The 17,231-nt window shown below is 39.0% G+C and overlaps 1 protein-coding gene across 1 annotated transcript in view; it reads left to right on the top strand.

Annotated features, from left to right (window-relative positions):
* Positions 1–17,231, top strand: part of SH2D4B (SH2 domain containing 4B) — a 128,337-nt gene that overhangs the window by 82,980 nt on the left and 28,126 nt on the right. Inside the window, exons 5-6 of the mRNA XM_075422983.1 lie at positions 3,800–4,007; positions 7,496–7,623. Of these exons, the coding sequence (XP_075279098.1) occupies positions 3,800–4,007; positions 7,496–7,623 (336 nt within the window). The remainder of the gene's footprint in view (positions 1–3,799; positions 4,008–7,495; positions 7,624–17,231) is intronic.

Genomic DNA, 17,231 nt, shown 5'->3' on the forward strand with positions numbered 1-17,231 from the left:
TTCATAAACTGTTCAAGGAAAACAAGGCAAACTCAAATTGAGATCTATAGGATCATAAGAGCTATTGCATATACAAGCTTTGTGGTTTCTTCTTTGTTGTTAGAGTACATTCACACCGAAGGTCATGTAGACATGTCCAAGTTGGCTTTACACTATTTATTTCTAGTAATGATAACTGTATAATCATGACAGGACAGACCGCAGTCTGGATATTTTCATCGGTTTTCCAGGAGGGTTTGGTAACCCATTTTTGACCTGCTCTGTTGTAGCTAGAATCATGTTGGCACCTGACCTATATAAACAGCTCAGACATTTCTACACAAGTTACTGTGCCATCAGGACAGAAGTGTGCTTTATTTTGTGAGCGCTGAAGGAGGCTGTACTTGTTGTTAGTATCACCAACACGTGAGGAGAAGACTGGTAGCGGAGGTGGACTTACGAGACCTGGCTGAACTGTAGATTTCCTGTGAGCTTGAGAAATCAATCAAATTCCTCATTTCCCACTCTTGTCAGTCCTGACATCGTTCCGTAATATAAAAGGAAGATGAAGAAAAAGTAAACTAATATTTGTAGTAACTCTTTCTGCTAGATTTATGGACCTATGGTGATGATTCAAAGAGTTTAAGGACAGAAGACATCATTGAGATAGCTAATCTCCCTACTGAATATATTGACTATTGAATTTAATGCTTTGCACCGGGGTCATGCCAGAAGTACATTTACTGTAAAAGGACAGCCAGTCAAGAAAACTAGTCTGTTCCTACTTAAGACAGTACTAGAAGTCCTGGCAACTTTTGCTTTCTTATTGTGAGAAAGGCTATGACGTGTCCTGAAATGCAACAAGTAATGGAGAATTTTGTGGCTTCTTTGATCTTAGAATATTTGTGCTAGACTTGATCCAGACATAAAATTTTTATTTCTAGTGAGATGGTTCAGCGCCAGAAAGAAATATGAATATTCACTAAATTCTATTTTAAGAAAAAACTGCTACAGAAATATATCCAGATTTACCTTCAGGCTTGGAGTGTTTATCTTATCTCAAGACAGATAAATTTGTGGGAGATGTCGTTATGGGAGGACGATTCGTCTGGCACAGGTCATCTTGTCTGGAGTGTAGTGGAAAAGTTTTTTGTAGATTCCTGACCACAATGGCTGGATGGATCTTTACCCACAGTAGTATTTCCAGTCACCAAAACCAGTTATTGATGCCAGTGACTTTGATTATTTCCCCGACACTAAGTCCCTTAACCAGCCAGAGAGTTTTGAAAGAAACTTGGGAGAACATAGCAACACAGGATCCACAGTAGGAGCTGTACTAGGGAGCTCCTAAAGATAGAGGAATGTGAGGAAAGAGAGAGAAGTTTCTGGGAATAACTATAAGGAATGGGACAGGGAGAAAATCAGGACTCCAGTAATTAGAAAAAATGGATTAAGAGACCCTATGCGTCCCTATGGTCAATGATACAATTCTTCAGATACCTCCGTTGGGAAATTTCAGTAAAAATTCTTCATAACATGAGAGATGCCTGTGTGTGTGTGTGTATATATATATATATATAAAATCTATATGCATGCATTTAGATATCTATGGCATGCCATCTTCCCTATCCAAACATATATACAGACACATATACACGTGTATGGGTACATACATAAACACGTATACGTGAATGGACAGGGAATGCTGCATGACATACATACTTTAAAAAAGTATGATGGTTGACAGCTGCAAACTATGCTACCTCTCCCTACTGTTTTGTGATAAGAAATATTAACATTTGACAGTTTGGGAAAATTGTAGTCCGGGTCACTAGCTTCTGATGATACAGATTTATTAGCTAGCAAAAATACAGTAGGAATGTCTGTTGAAAAGAGTATCTATTGTTCAGGAAAGTGGGGCATGAAGACACCTTGCCTTTTTCATTACCAGGCAGCCTGTACATCAGTAGAAAAGAATCCCAGAAACCTCCAGGCAGTCTGCCCTCGGTCTGCATACTGTGAATGTGAAAGGCAGTCGCTGGTTTCCAAATGTCTTACCAAGCTGCATTGCACTCACCTTCCTTACTGTCTCTAATGGTGTTGCAAACACAAAGTCCACATTTAAAGCAGCCATTACTGAGTGGCTTTACAAAGGATAAATCACAGAAATTTTGTAACTAATATACTTGAGCCATTCAAGTAGCATATTTAGATGACATTATCTACCCTTAAAAATAATGACCTGCAACATAAATAGTGAAACCTGTTACTCATGTTTTTTGTGCTATACAGTTGCTTGTTACTGTGTTCAGCTAAAACTACAGAGTATGTAGTTAAGAGCTAGTTGTATACGTATGAAGCATCTATCACTCATTTATTTTGCTGTCTTCATGAGCTTTTAGTCCTGCATACCTTTCTACCTATGACAATGTTCTAGAATTCTAAGCTTAAATGTCTTTTGTCTTTCCATCATTTGTCCAGAGGGTTTTATTTCATTTCATTTTGCGTTAAGCACTTTTATTTCTTGATTCCATTAAACCTTTTCATAATTTGGACAAATCAATTTATAATTCTGCTTGCTTTAAATCAGGAGCGTAAACCAGAAGCATGCAAACAACCTAATGAAATGCAGCTGTCTGGTATTATATCATGCGTTCCTAGTCACAGGTATAATCACAGTAGAGTAAGAAATAGCGTGTGCAATTTATGAGTTGGGTGTGATCTAATCCGGGATACTCATGGCAGGATTGATAATTGCTACTGGAGGCAATAGCTTCCTTCTTTAATATTTGCTTCACTGCATGTTAAAGGTTTGTTTTGCTCTGGAATAGTTTGCCTGCCTAAAGTTATTTATGTCTCAAAAAAAGTCGTCAAAATGGGGCTTGAGGCACCAGAAAAGAGCTGATAGATAATGAATATTTGTGGTACAATTCTTGGTGCATTTAAGTTACAACATTTTGAAGACAGGATTGTTAGTACATTACTTTTAAAGTGAAAAAGCTTTAGTGAAAGATGCCTAACCTGCAATGACCAGAGCAGCAGTCTCATTTCAGTTTATGGAAATATGTAACTCCCTGGTCAGTGCCAGGGAGGTGTGTATTAAATCTTCCAGTACAGATTCTGGTTCTTTATATGCGATTTCAGAGACTCAATTGCGAAACAACCCCATCCATAGCATCAGCATGCCCTTTCCAATGGCTATTAATTTCTCCACTGTTACTGAAACCATTTTTAGTTTGCAATTTTCAAAGTGGAGACTTCTGTGACTTTAAGTACTGTAACAAATATAGCATCTGCTTGTCAGAAAAAATGCGACATTAACAACAAAAAGTATGACCTACATGTTAATTTTTATAATTGTAAATTTTGGGAGTAGCTCCTGCAATTCTAATTATGTGCATGGTTGCAAAGAATTCTGTTAAACACAGACTTAATTTTAAGCAGTAGTTACCATTCTTTCTTGAAACACAAATCTTGGTGCACTGCCAGTGGAAAAGATGTCCCGAAGCAGAATTTCTCTTATTACAGCCAAAGCAAGTGTCAGATGTAATCGCAGTGTGTAGAGGCTCAGTTATTGTTGGTAGTGATCAGACCATTAATAACTCAAGTCTGGCATGCTTCTTCTAGTGGTGGGCCTGTATGTGAAGCATCAGGGAAGTCATCCAGTTAGCCATCTCTTTGGTAGTGCACTGTAATTTGAATGTTCTTAAAGTCAGGTCATATAAGACACAAAGATAGTAAGTTCTATAAGGAAAGGGGTAAGTGGCTGTTTGTATTTCTAAAGTCTCTCCTCCCCACCCTTCCCATTCATCCCACACAGTGCGCCGCTCCAAAGCCGCAGATGAGGAAAGGAGCCACAAAGCACGCAGGGCCCGGGATGAATACCGACGACAATCCTTGCGTGCCATCCAGAAGGGAAGAGTGGCTGGCCTGAGTAATTTGTTCCAGGGAACAAGCTTGAATAATGATCAGGAGACAAAACTGAACAACAGTGCGAGTCCTTTGCTGTCTCTCTCTGCAGCATCCAGGTTGGTTTGTACAGGAGTGACTTTGAAATAGTTTTCTGTTGAATTGCTCCCTCCCCAGTCCCCACCATTTCAACCACCTCTTTACCCGTAGTTGGAAATTCTCAGTCTTGCTCTTTCACTATGACCAGAAAAAGAATGTTTAAAGAAAAATGAAAACAGATTGAGTACTTAATGTAAATTAAATGACATTTATTTTTCAGAGAGATTTCTTCGAGTTCACAGAGAGAGAGATGGGTCCTTCGACAGTCAGTATTAGATTAGGATGCAAGGCTGTCATATGGAGAAGTCAAATGGGCAAATTCTTAGGCAAGTGTTCAGCCTCAAGCCTAAAACTGCCTGCTGCTTAACAGCTCTGAAACATTTTACAGAGCTGTCATGCTCCTAAGTTTCGTGGTTTTCAAGGGTTTTTTCAGGCAAAATCAAGTGTCTTTGGTGTTTATTAATCTTTCATCTGACTATTTAGGGAGCGGCATGGCTTACAGAGGAGGGTAAGAATCCATACTGGCAGATGGGTGCTAGAAAGTTGACTAGTCACTCTACTTTTTTCCTGGTTGTATCTTATACCATTGATTTGGCTTCATGTGCTGATAAAGGCAATGTAAGCACTGACAGGATGGTAGCATTGACTACTACTAGAAAAACAAAAAAATCCCAACAACCAATATCTAAGATCAGAAAGGAAAGAGTCCCATTACCTTGTTTTTCTTTACCAGTCAGTGTAGCGCCAGAGAGAATCAGGAATCAGTCCCTCATTGTTTGGGAATGTATTCTGCTTTGGCAAGTTCTTTGCTCTACTATGCTGAGACACAGAAGCTCTCTGGAAACAGCAGCCAAAACTCCCAGTTTGAGGAGGAATCAGAATTTTACTCAGAACAGGATCTTTAAAATTACTATCAAATTAACTTGTCAAAGGACTTCTCTTCTTGTTTTTCAAGCTACTTAAAGTCTTCTTCAAATTGAAGTAATAAAAGCTCTACTAGAAGTGGCAGATTTTGAAAAAGACATTCCATAACTTTGGCTTGAAGTTCTAAGCTTCCTCTGAGCTGAGGTTAGTTACTATAGAATTTAGTGGTGCTAGATGTGATTGTTTCCAACAAGAACCTGAAAAAAAGCTGAAAAATATTCTGATCATGATCCAGCTCATGTTCAATACTGTTTATCTGTTTCTAAGCTATGCCTATACTTCAAAAAACAGGCAGTATTTATTTGCCTTATCTCTTCAGGCTCCTCTTTTTCAGTGTCCATGACTTGATTGTGAAGGTATCAGGAAAAATAAAAGTTGCTTTATACATGTGCCATAATAGTGAATATAGATAAATGTAAAACACCCAACACTGGTATGGTGAAGCAGGAACAGATGTTTGTCTGCAATTTTACTTTGCCGGTGGCCCGGGAGGTCAAGGAGGAGGTGTGCAGTATGTTGTTATTTACCACTAGTGCGAGACAGATTTTTTCCTCAAGGGAACGTGGGTTCAGTGTTATTTCTTTCATGTTTTTCAACATGAAGTATAGCTGCTGTAGCTTTTACCTTGCCTTGCTTCTTCTTTTAAAAGGCGCATGAAAATAGTATTCTTTTATTTTTACAGGAGATCTCTTTTCTGTATAATTTCTATACTGTTTAGAAAGCTTCCATTCACTTTTTTTCCTACTGTCTTTCTTATTTTGCTGTGTTCTCTTCCCAATGCAAGTCTTTTGCCTGCTTATTCACTTTTATGCTTTTGCCTTCTATGGTTTATTTATTTGTACTTTTGTGGTTCTATTTCTCTGTTCCTGCCCATACTGGCCAAGCTCGGCCACAGTAGCTGTATAGAAACTGGCAGAGTCATTTTGAGATTTAGCCCAGGGCAGAAAAAGTTATGGATTTGACAAGTTTTTTGAAACTAAACTGAGTGAGAGAGACATGAGTTGAGAAATGAGAATGGACTGTAGAACCCTGGAATTCAAAGGGCTTCTTGTTTCTTTCTAGATAATATTGAAAACCAGAAATAACAAACACATGCAGTTTTCTTGTTGTTTTTTGTTGTTTTTTTTTTTTTTTTTTTAATATGTGTCTATAACTGAATTCTCATTTTTTTCCCTCACTCATGATTGTATCTTCAAATTTTATGATGAATATTGGTCAGTTCTGCTCACACGTGTTCATGTAATTTAGCAGTAACTATTACATTCACTGCAGGCTTCATCTCTTGATATCACCAGAGTCAAATCACTAGTTTTGGTAAGACAAGATGAAAGGAGGACTCAGTTGCATATCATCAAGTAGACAGTATCTATCTGTTTGCTCTTACTCCTTTCTAAAAAGCAGCTCGCTGTCATGAAATGCAGAACCTTGATTGGTGTTCAGGGTTCCTGATTATCTCACAAATTAGTTTAATGCTGTTTGGTGACTTCTGAGCTGATGTTCTAACTTTCCTAATAGTTTTCTGTTACATTGTCTAGAAATATGCAACATTAACTGGCAGCTCCACGGCAGGTGGAGTAGGAAAGCCAAAAGTATGTAGTCAGCTGCTGTACTTAACTGGCAGCTCCACGGCAGGTGGAGTAGGAAAGCCAAAAGTATGTAGTCAGCTGCTGTACTGGGCACTGTGAACTGTGTGTCTCACCAAATGAAAGTGAAATTATAGTACACGTAGACATACCGACACTAACCTTCATCCTATTTATCGGAAAAAGAAGAGTAATGAAGATTTTGTAGTTTGTGCTAACAGTTTGAGTACCCAGAAACCTGTGGGATTTCAAACTATACAGAAATCAATTATAAAACCTCCCTTCTACTACTGTTATCAGGATAAATGAGATTGTATGCTTAATTGGAATGCAGTTGTACTTTCATTTGATATAATATACCTTAGTCCTTATTCGGGGTAGCTGGATGGATTTTGCACATGTTTTACCTGATTTGCCTCCTACTATCTAAAACAATCTAAAATGCATAGAAAGTAGTAGAAACAGTAAGGGAGGCTCTCAAGTAGAGAACGCAAAAGGAACAGAAGAGTTTAACCGGAACATTCCCTCTGTCATGCTCAGTGGTTTGGATACACAACCTATTATAGATGATTCTGATTTTAGAATTTCTTGCCAGTGGAAAGGAATATACTCTAAGCAAAAAAATAAACTTTGCTTGTCAACATGTAGATTGGAATAAAAACAAGGTGCCAAACAAAAGCTGGCTGAAATGTCCATTGCATCTTTTGTAGTAAATTATTTTCTAATTGAAGTTCTATGCTTAAGAAAATGTTGAAGGCTCCATTACAAATGTAAATCAAAATATTCTGGTTTCCATAAAAACTCAAGATAATTGTAACAAATTTAAAAAAGGTTAAAATTGTTCAGTGAGCTATCCTGAACAGCAGTTATACTGACCATTTTGTAGAGGTATGTTTTGTAAATATATAGAAAAGAGTCTAATATTTATATTGTCCCTTGCTTTCATACTCTGCTAATTCTCTGTACGACCCTTTTCTGTAATTACTTGCCTTTCAATGCAGTGACATCTGGGAGCGTCCGTCTAGACCTTTTTCCCGAGATGTCATCGTTCGCTGGTTCAGAGAAGAGCAGATCCCTCGACGTGCTGGATTTGAGCGGAACGCCAACAGGATTGCTCAGTGGTTTCATGGTAATACACTGATCCTTCATTTCCAATAATAGAGCTGCAAGCATACACTCAGGAAATATATCTTGCCAGCTTTCATCACAAAAAGGAACGTCTGCTGACAGTGTGAAACCCAGAGGCTGTTAAAACAAGCTTTTTGCATCATTCCTATTATTAGCATATGATTTTCCCATTTTCTTTTTTCTGATTAAGTAGACTAATATGTGACTCATATCACCAAAGTTTTTTTCAGGAATATTCTGGCCAAAATATACTTGCTGTAAAGTAGGGAGCCAAGCAGGAGGAATGAGACCAAGATAGGGTGAGGAGGACTCCAAAATAAGCTGTAAATACTGTAGTGATGTGGAATGTGGATGACTGACATTCAAGTTTTTGCTTTATCTGATTTGCAAGAAGGGCTTAAACTCATGTCTCTTTAATCCCTGTTGTACTTTCTAAACCGGGGTAGCATTTTTTTCTTGCTTGCTTTCTTCTGCAAACAAAAATTGTTGAAAGATCTTGATTTTTCTCAGAAAGACTTGGCAGTGTATGATTGTAGGCAGTTTTCATTAAACAGGAAAAACAATTCCTGTTCAGATCCATAATTTGCTGTCATATCTGGTAGAGTTCTTAGCATCTCTGAGGTTTTTACACTGTATAGCACTGGCGATGCGGCTGAATCTTTGATATCAAATTCACAGGTAAGACATCTTATTTTCATGGGTATTAGCAATGATCTGTTAAACATGAAAAAAAGAATTCTAGCTTAATAGCTGACATAATTGAGGGACTGGGAAGGCTTAAAAGTTAAACCTCAGTATTTTTTCGTTGCTGCTGTTGGCGGAGTCTGATGTTTCTTTGTTCGAAGTGCTAAGCTGACCCTGATCCTGTTTTCATGGTTCTCTAAGCATGATGAAGATGTGTGGGCATTCTAAACTGAACCAGGCAAGAAAGTTTTCCTAACAGTTTTAGCATTTCATATATTTCAGATTTCTTTTTATGATACACAAACCTTATGTGTTATAAGGCATCAGCAAGCTGCTGTTTTCATTGGCTTAATTAGTCCAAGACACTGAAGTCAGTCATGAATAGCTTTTAAATGCTCCGTACCTCCATTTCTAATGAACAATGATGCAGACAGGGTGGCTTGTTTTCTTGCAAAATACATTTGGTGTGGTTTCTTTCTGAGAGACAAACTGATTAAAATTTCATCTGCGGGCATTTTTCAAAAGTATTTTCAGCCATGATCTTTCTGCGTGGTCCAATGGTAAATGTTTTCCCTGCCTGTGGGAAGTTCACATCCATATAAATTGACATGGGTAGCTATGAACATAATTCACGCCTGGAGTTAAGAAGGCATCTGGGCTTGAGCTAACACCTGTGCAGTCTTTCTACGAACTTCAGTGGCTTTTGGATTAGCCTGTTAATCACTGCAAGAGTTGAGGAATTCTTGATCTTTCTTTAGTTTCTCAGATCATGCCATTCACATCTTAAGCAACTGTGACTATCCGGTGACATTTATAGAAGTGAACAAAGTACCTCATCTGTCCTCCTCCCACCCAAGGAGCCTGACAAAGATAATGAAGATACATTCCCAGCACAAAGCTCAGTGATTTTCTTTGCAGAGATGCACAGAAATGCTGCTTTGGTGTGTATTTGTTGCGTTAGCTGTTTTAGCTTCTGCAGCTCTGGTCAGATTCGTGGTAACCCTTCGTGGACAACTTGACTCCCTTGGAACTCTTCTGGAGTAGTGGAAGCTAAACATCAGGTTGTTACGGATGCAGTAGTCAATGTTTTGTAGTGATATGTAGTGTTTATGTTACATTTTGTAATGCAGACACACTTTGAGGACAAACAAACAAACCAGAGTAAAATATTAGAAAGTATTGGCATACTTTAACTTCTTTTTTTCCAGAAAAAAAAATCACCTCTTCATTGAATTAGCCTCTAGTTTGGGGGCGGAAGGAGGTGGGGAGCGGAAGGCAACCAAAAAACTTCTGATTCAGCCAAAAATCTTTTTTTTATTCTTTGTTTAGTTCTTATTAAAATAAATATCATGACTTCTATTGTGTAGGCCTATTTAAGATTTTCTGTGTGTTGTTATTTTGTATTGTATTCAGGGAACGAGGACATATAAGTATGTGTTTTGTGTATGAACAAAAATACAGCAGAATGCATCTGACTTGTATAAGAAATTGGCAATACAAACGAAAGCCATCCCGCAAAGCCCGGCATTATGGCTAACCACTTGAGCCAATGGGGCAATAACATCACCATCATTTGGACAGGCGGACGTTCCTGTGGAAAGAACTGCTGCCTAGTGTTTAACGTTGTCTAGTATTATGATGATAGGTTCTTAAAACCTCAAGCATCTCTCAGATCAGGTCCTTCACATCCTTGAACAACTGCTGTATTTTCCTACGTCCCAGTTTCAGACCGTAAAAGGGGAGGATAACATTCCGCCTCACGTCAAGGGCTGTTTAAATGCAATGCACTAGGAATCTCACTTAGAAGGGCATCCTAGTGTTGCATCAAGAGGTATGAAATGTTTTTGTAAATCTGAATTCTGAACATGCTTTGCCAAGTTCTCAGTTGCTGGTACACTTTGAAAGCTGGGAAGTAATTTGGTGTTGGGGATGGGAGGTCTGTCTCTCCAAAGGACCAGAAATGGAGACACACTCATTGTTTTGGCCAAGTTCAACTTTCAACTGGAATTTTCTTTTCAAACCTCTGTGTGACCCATGCCAAGTAAAGGGAAAGATTACCAGCCTTCCCTGTGCGTTGAAGAGATTTGCCAAACTCTGTCACTGACATTAGCAAATTGTAGTTTTCAGTTTACTGCAGGCATAGGACAGTGGGAATAGAATTCCATATGGCAACAAAACTAGAGGTCTCTTCCTCCCGTAAGGATTTAACAGAAAGATGCTGGTGGCTGAAACAGGTAATATTCCCAATGTTTGCTCTGTCTTTCATTTGTCCTTTAACTGTTCTCTTTCGCTTGAAATCTGTTTCAGTGTATGTTTTTTCCCATTCTCCCTGGTTTGTCAGCTGTTACTTGTGATACTTTATATTTTTTTTTAACTTCAGATGTTAGGCTTGGCGCTCTCACATATTCTGTTCTGCATTTGGTTATCTTCTGTTCAGAACACAGGAGAGTGTAGCTGTTTGCAGGGGAGGCTGATCTCTAAATATTTTCCCAGCTTTAGTTGAGACCAATGTTTTAGGATTGTTGATGTTCTTTATCCACGATATAAGAAGGATCTCTGATCTGTATAGTGAGTATAATACGGTATGGCAAAATGAGGAATCATTGCCTGTCTGTGAGGCGGCTGTATGCGTCTTTGCTGAGCATCTACTGGAGCACTGTCAGGTCTCTACTTGCCTGCAGGTTGAAAGGAAAGTTCAGAGGCTGATATCACAGATCTAGAAACATGAGGCTAGTTGCCCTAAAGGTTATACCTTTAAAATGTGATTGCAGTAGCATGGTTCCTATTGTGGAGATCTATTTTATCAAGGGAGGTCGGTGCAGTCACTGGCTAAGGGAGTGGCAAGCTGTGCAGGAGCTGATCAGAGCAAGCTGAAGGATGGATTGAAAAATGCTGAGAGAAGCAGAAGCTGAATAGTCCCTGAGGTCAGGGGAGCCAGGGAAGTCAATTTTCAGTTTAACAGGGTCAGGTTGCAAATGTTTATAGATTGAGGTTTAATTTCAGATAGCTAATATTGTTTTCAGGAAGCAACTTGTTTTCAAGAAGAATATCTAGCGTGCCTGAATAGTGACAATGGTTCTGCAAATCAGATGCTCTCAGTAAAGGCTTCAAGACAATATTTCTGAAAGTCTGCTAATTTTGAGTCCTTGAACAGCAGCGGCAGCACTGGGCAGATTGGTGTAGCTGGACTGTGGGGAGATGTATCTTATAAAATACAGCCTGTAGTGTAATGTTTTCTAAGGGACACAGAAATGGCAGTGGTTTAATTTGAAAAACATCAAACAGTGAATACAGTTTGCTGCTTTGAACACAGAAGAATACTTTTTCTTCTGCTCTTGAAGAAGAACCTTCCTAATCATTTAGTAAATGCATGTTAGGAAGATGTAAAGCAAGTGGTATAAAGCCAGCAGAATTACAGCCTTCTGAATATTAATGATCTATTTCTAATTCACCGCGTTATCATTACCTGGCTTTTACTTCTATTTGAGAAGTTTGCACAGATAGATTCTCTGCTTAAGTAAACTGAACCCCAGGGGTCTGGGATTTTCTTTTCCCTTCTAGAATTGTTGTTGATGGGGTACTTGTTGAGGAAAAGATAACAAGATCTTGTTAAAAATCTGAATTTGTTGAGAGCTTTTGCCCTGTCTTCCACAGGTCTTGAAAGACGCATCCAAAAAATAGCTATGTGCAAAGCTTGCTATCTGAAACATCCTGTGACTGGGAAACATCTGGAATGGAATCAGAGAATTCCTGACTCAAATGGTACAAACAGCTAAAATAATAGTTGTCACCTACAGTGTACCTGTTACCTTGCACACATTTGCGGGATGGCTCTGGATCTCTGCAAGCAAAAGAAGGGGAACTGTGAGATTAAAAAAAGAGTTACAGAATATCAAAATTTATTTTGAATAATTGTCTGGGAAAGATTAGAAAAAGAAGACTTTCATGATGATAGGTTTACAAGAGACTGTGTCTTACCCTCTTTCTCAAAAAGGTAGGTTTCTTTGCTCCTGCTCTGCCAACCTGCTCTCAAAGAGAGAGGGCTGACACAGCAGTGATCAGCAGTTCGAGTATCTGTAGACCTTGTGGCTTGTGGTTGCTGCAGGCGTGCACCCAGGCTGACACAGGCTGGTAGCTATTGCCACGTGCTTGATTTTGTGTAAAACAAGTAATGTAATAGTCATTTCGTGTTAATCATCATTCCTAATCTGCATGGATCTCTCCAAAAACATTGTTAGGAATGAGTGCTACCTTTGGGAATCGTGGCAGGAAGAACAGATACGGAACAAGCTTGGACACCAAATTACGCTCTCTTCATGTAACCCTACATTAGAAAATGGCTGGAGGCATACTGAGTGGGGAGGCACGTGCTGCTGTCTCTGTCCCATGGTTAAACAGAGCACATTGGTTTCCAAGGCTGCTTAGTCCTGTGCTTTTCATCACTGCTGAATTCAGACACAGAGATGAATGATATTCATATCGCAGTGGTTACGCAGGATGAATGAGAGCCCTCTGTTGTATTAAATAAAGGGATTGCTGAACACTGAGACAAGTCAGGCTGGAAAATCTGTCTAGCATTTGAAGGACTAACGATAGGCTTAGTCTGGTTTTGCAAGGTGGCCTTTTAAATACTAATAATACTGTAATTTGACTTTACTTTGAAATAATTATAAAGCAATGATGTTTATCGCCTACACATTCAGGTTTTATTTGGGCACTATACAAGAACCAGTTTGTCCTTGCAGTTTTACATATGTTCTCTATATGGGTGGATTTAAACATCGTTATTAGAGCCGTGATCATCTGTTTGCTTGCTGTGAGATGGAACGCTATTTTTTATATTTCCAGAACATATTCCTATCAAACATCTACTGGGCGTTCTGATAGTATTTTTCAAAGATAGTGCAGTATTTGGAGTTAAGTGTTTAGATCCTATGGTAGATTATGGTACTTGATTATGGATGTCTCAAGTCAAGTCAGACCCATAAGATATGACAAAACCCAAATGCTTCTTCAGCTCTAATTGAGTTCTCAGCTTCTTCCTTAAGAAATGAGAGGTGTTGTGCTCTTTTCTGAGAAATAAGATGATCCTTCACAGACCAAGCCATTCCACTTAGGTCATAATGATGGTTTCAGTCTGTCAGTTCTTTTGAAGGCTTTGGAATTGTTTTTTTAGTACCATTACAGTTCCAAAGTGTCTACACAGACAGGTTATTAACAAACAAAATAAATGTTTTAGACTCATGGCTCCCCTTGGAAGGGAGAAAAGTATCAAAGTGAGGTAATGTGAGCTGTAACATGCTGCAAGGAGAAAGGAAGCACAAAAGAACAGCAGGGAAATTGTAGAATGAGGCAATTGAATAATTAATGTAAATAGGCTAATTGCTAATGTGAAATGAGCTTTCTTATTCTCTTACAATACAATGTCCTTCTTGACTGCTTTTTAACTGGAAGCTATATTCTAAAGATTAGGCACATTCTAAAGATAGAAGGCAGCAATTTTTGTGAACCAGTATTGTAGACACTAAAAAAGAGAGATAATACAGAGCATGTGACCAGAAAGGGGAAACAAGTTTGGTCAAGTCTTAACGATTTCGTGGATACAAACAGGTCAGGTGCAGTGCCCATACAGTTCACTGCTAGTCAGAGTTTAAAAAACAAAAAAGGAAAAAAAAAGGTGTCCTTTCAATTCAAGTTTGGGCCAGACAATTCTTTGTGTTTGTAAAGAATATGCAACAGCATTTTCATAGAGTTTGCTTCCAGGTGAATTTACTAATGTCTTAATGAAAAAATATTTTGCTATTGAAAATCAAATTGCTTTACATTCTGAACACTTCTTGCCCCCTTTGTTCAAAACACTTTAAGATGTTTTTCTCCATGTGCTACTATTAAAGCATGACATAGTGAGCAATTATGATCTCATTTATTACCACATTGTGGTAGCTTAATGTATTTACCTGTAATTTTACATTACAGTTCTGTGTTCTGTCTCCTTATTGACCTGGGCTGTGTGTGAGTACATTTCTCAATTACTGCAGCTCCTTCAGTCCGGCTTTCTTTATCACATTACATAAAACAAAAAGGAGAGGTGTTCCTGAATGGAAAGCTCTGCTGTCAGTGTTTGGAAATGAAGAATTGTTGTGAGTTATCGGAAGAAATCATCTTTAAAGACTTAAAACTGACAGATTTTGAAGAAAATAAGGAACATTGGAGTCAAGTAAAAAAGCTCTGACATCTATAAATATTGTTTATGCTGGGACTGGAAGAAATTATGACGACTCTATGGTGACCAAAGTGAACGCAGAAGGCCTTGTTCACCTGTCCAGCAGTCTGAATCGGAGCTGTGGTTCCCTTTTACATACGTTATAGTCTGTTCCTTACGTGCTGGATCATGCTTTCTCCTCTTGGTGTCAATTGTACGTGTGTTAATTGGCTCGTTAGTTTATGCATGCACAAGGCGCGCTTAGGTGTCAGTCGCTAAGCAGCAGGAGACACTCAGCTCATACTGCACATCTTTAAATGCTGTGTCTGGCTGTTTCCTGATCACCGCCGCTAGCACACCCCGGGTGTCCTTGTTAGTCCTGGATGAACTGCGGGTACCCTGCGTATTGTTCGTCTGTATCTCACTGTTTATCAGCCATGCCGCCAGCTCTTCTTCCTTTGCCTGCACACTCACAATAACATGCTTTCTGTTTCACATGTTTCCATATATTTTCTTCAGCTTATGCTAGACTAAGTTATATTTATTGTTTTATCTGTTGTATTTTCTGTTTAAAGCACGACAGATACTTGCAGATGCAAAGTCAGAAAATTTTACTGGTTTCCCAGAAGATGGCCTTCTTACTGGTCCTGCTGTCTTGCTGTGCAAGGTATTGCAACCGCAGTCTTATTGATCCAGCCTCAAGGCAACAGATTACAAGTTATTAGTGTGCCCGCTCCTTTGAAACAACGCTATTTTCCTGCTAAGCAAACACAGCTCTCAAGCAGGGTATCAGCAGCTACGGTGTGAAGCCATGCAGGGGGGAACGGCATGTGACTGCACAGAATTATGTTGCTGGTTTAGCTTAACTCCGGTTCACTCAGGAGCAGATTGTGACGCTTAAACTGCTTTCATCCCAGGAGACAAACAGTAGGAGATGGAACGATAACAAAGGGAAGAGATTTCTGCGGCTCTGTAGGCAGCTAACCTGTACGTGCAACTTCACCATGTGACGCTGGCGTGGAGGCAGAAGGAGGTGGAGTGTGGGAAACGTAAATTTGCCCTTCTTCTGCAAAAGTTCAGGGAAGGGCAGCTCCCCTGCTTCCCCCTTTGGTTTCACGAAGGTCAGTTCTTCCTCCTTCTCCTGGCCTTTCAGTGAATGGGACTGTCAAATCATGAACCCATGAATCTTTTTGAAAGGTAAAACTCCAGAAGTGCTGTGCTGATTGGCAGTGGCTCTGACTGGATTGTACCTGACCTCTCTATCCAAGATTAGCATCTGTCATATCATACGCAGTAGTTCTTAATCCATGATAGGGAGGACTCGGATCTAAATTATATATAATTCTGTGGAGCATTCTGCCACTGCTGTTACCACTGCTACTCACAATTAAACACAGCATGGGTCTTTCATGAGTGCACGTGGCTTTTGTAAATTCATTCCAGTATGTTTGATAAAAACAATCTTTTGTACTTGAAGTGAGCTGCAAATATTTATAGATATTTCAGTCCAAGGTACAAGAAAGTAATAGTTCATTAGTCATGGGACAGAGCTCCCTCTGCTATTTTCTTTCTTAACCATGCCACTGTTTACAGGGTGGGGACAGAAGCTTTGAGAGCTAAATGAGAACAATGATTCTGCACACTCGCTATCTGTGTCCGGCTCCTCTTAACGTGTAAACTGGAATAGTTCTATTGATTAAATTTAACATAAATGAAAGACTTAATTCCAGACTTTGTGTTAGAAGTTAAGTAAAAAATTATGTTTGCTTCTGTTTGTAGCTTTTTCAGAACTTCAGATGAAGTTGGTCCTTCCATTGAAGCCATTTCTGCTTACTGAACACTGGCTTCAAACCCCTAATTCAGAGTACCCTGCTGTGAGTTGGAGCCTAGCTGCTAGCTCCCGTGCCTTAATTCCAGTGCTGGTAGGAAATGAGGCTATTTAGTGGCTGGTTTGTAGTGGCTTAACTGAGAACTGGGTCAACCCCAGTGGATGTCCAGAACTGGATCACTGTAAGAGCTGCACGCGGTTATTATGCTGCTGCTCATTAGGCGCGAAGTTTTTACTATCCCGATGTTATTCTTATTTGACTTTCAACGGTTCTTCAGTGTCTGGTTCACTTTATTGAGTGATTAAAGGTAACTTTTTCCCCTGAGGAACAGTACACTAAATCAATATGCGAGAATGTTTCATTGGGCTGGAAAGCACTGTAATTAACAAAGTTAGCTTCAAGTTCCCAAATCTAGCTAAATGTGTCAGAAGAAAAATTAGTTGTCAGTATTATCCCTGGATTTATTTTTCTTTGAGCTGGATAAAGAAGTATAGTTTCTTAAGTATTTATAGTTAATACCACAGGCCAACTGCTTTGTAGAAATCTATCTGGAACTGCTATTTTAATTTTAATGTGGGAAAATACTCCAGGTATAGCATGATTTAAATTTGTATCCCTTTTAGCAGTAGAAGTTCTAATGATGGCTTGATTAAAAAACATGTAGAAAGATTTCTTCTAAGCCCAGTGATGTCATGTGGAAGATTCTCACAGATGTAAATAGATTTCAGATTTGACTGCCAAGGTACATAAAAAATGTATACGTTCTTAAACATTACACAAATGGAATATATTTGAGGCAAAAACATTTTCCTTCACCTATGAAAAAAGCATGAAAAGCGAAGAACACAGTGTATTTTCTGCTTAATTATCTGTTGTAGTATCAGCTGTAAAATT

The sequence above is a fragment of the Opisthocomus hoazin genome, chromosome 6 (assembly GCF_030867145.1).
Source record: "Opisthocomus hoazin isolate bOpiHoa1 chromosome 6, bOpiHoa1.hap1, whole genome shotgun sequence".
Lineage (NCBI taxonomy): Eukaryota > Metazoa > Chordata > Aves > Opisthocomiformes > Opisthocomidae > Opisthocomus > Opisthocomus hoazin.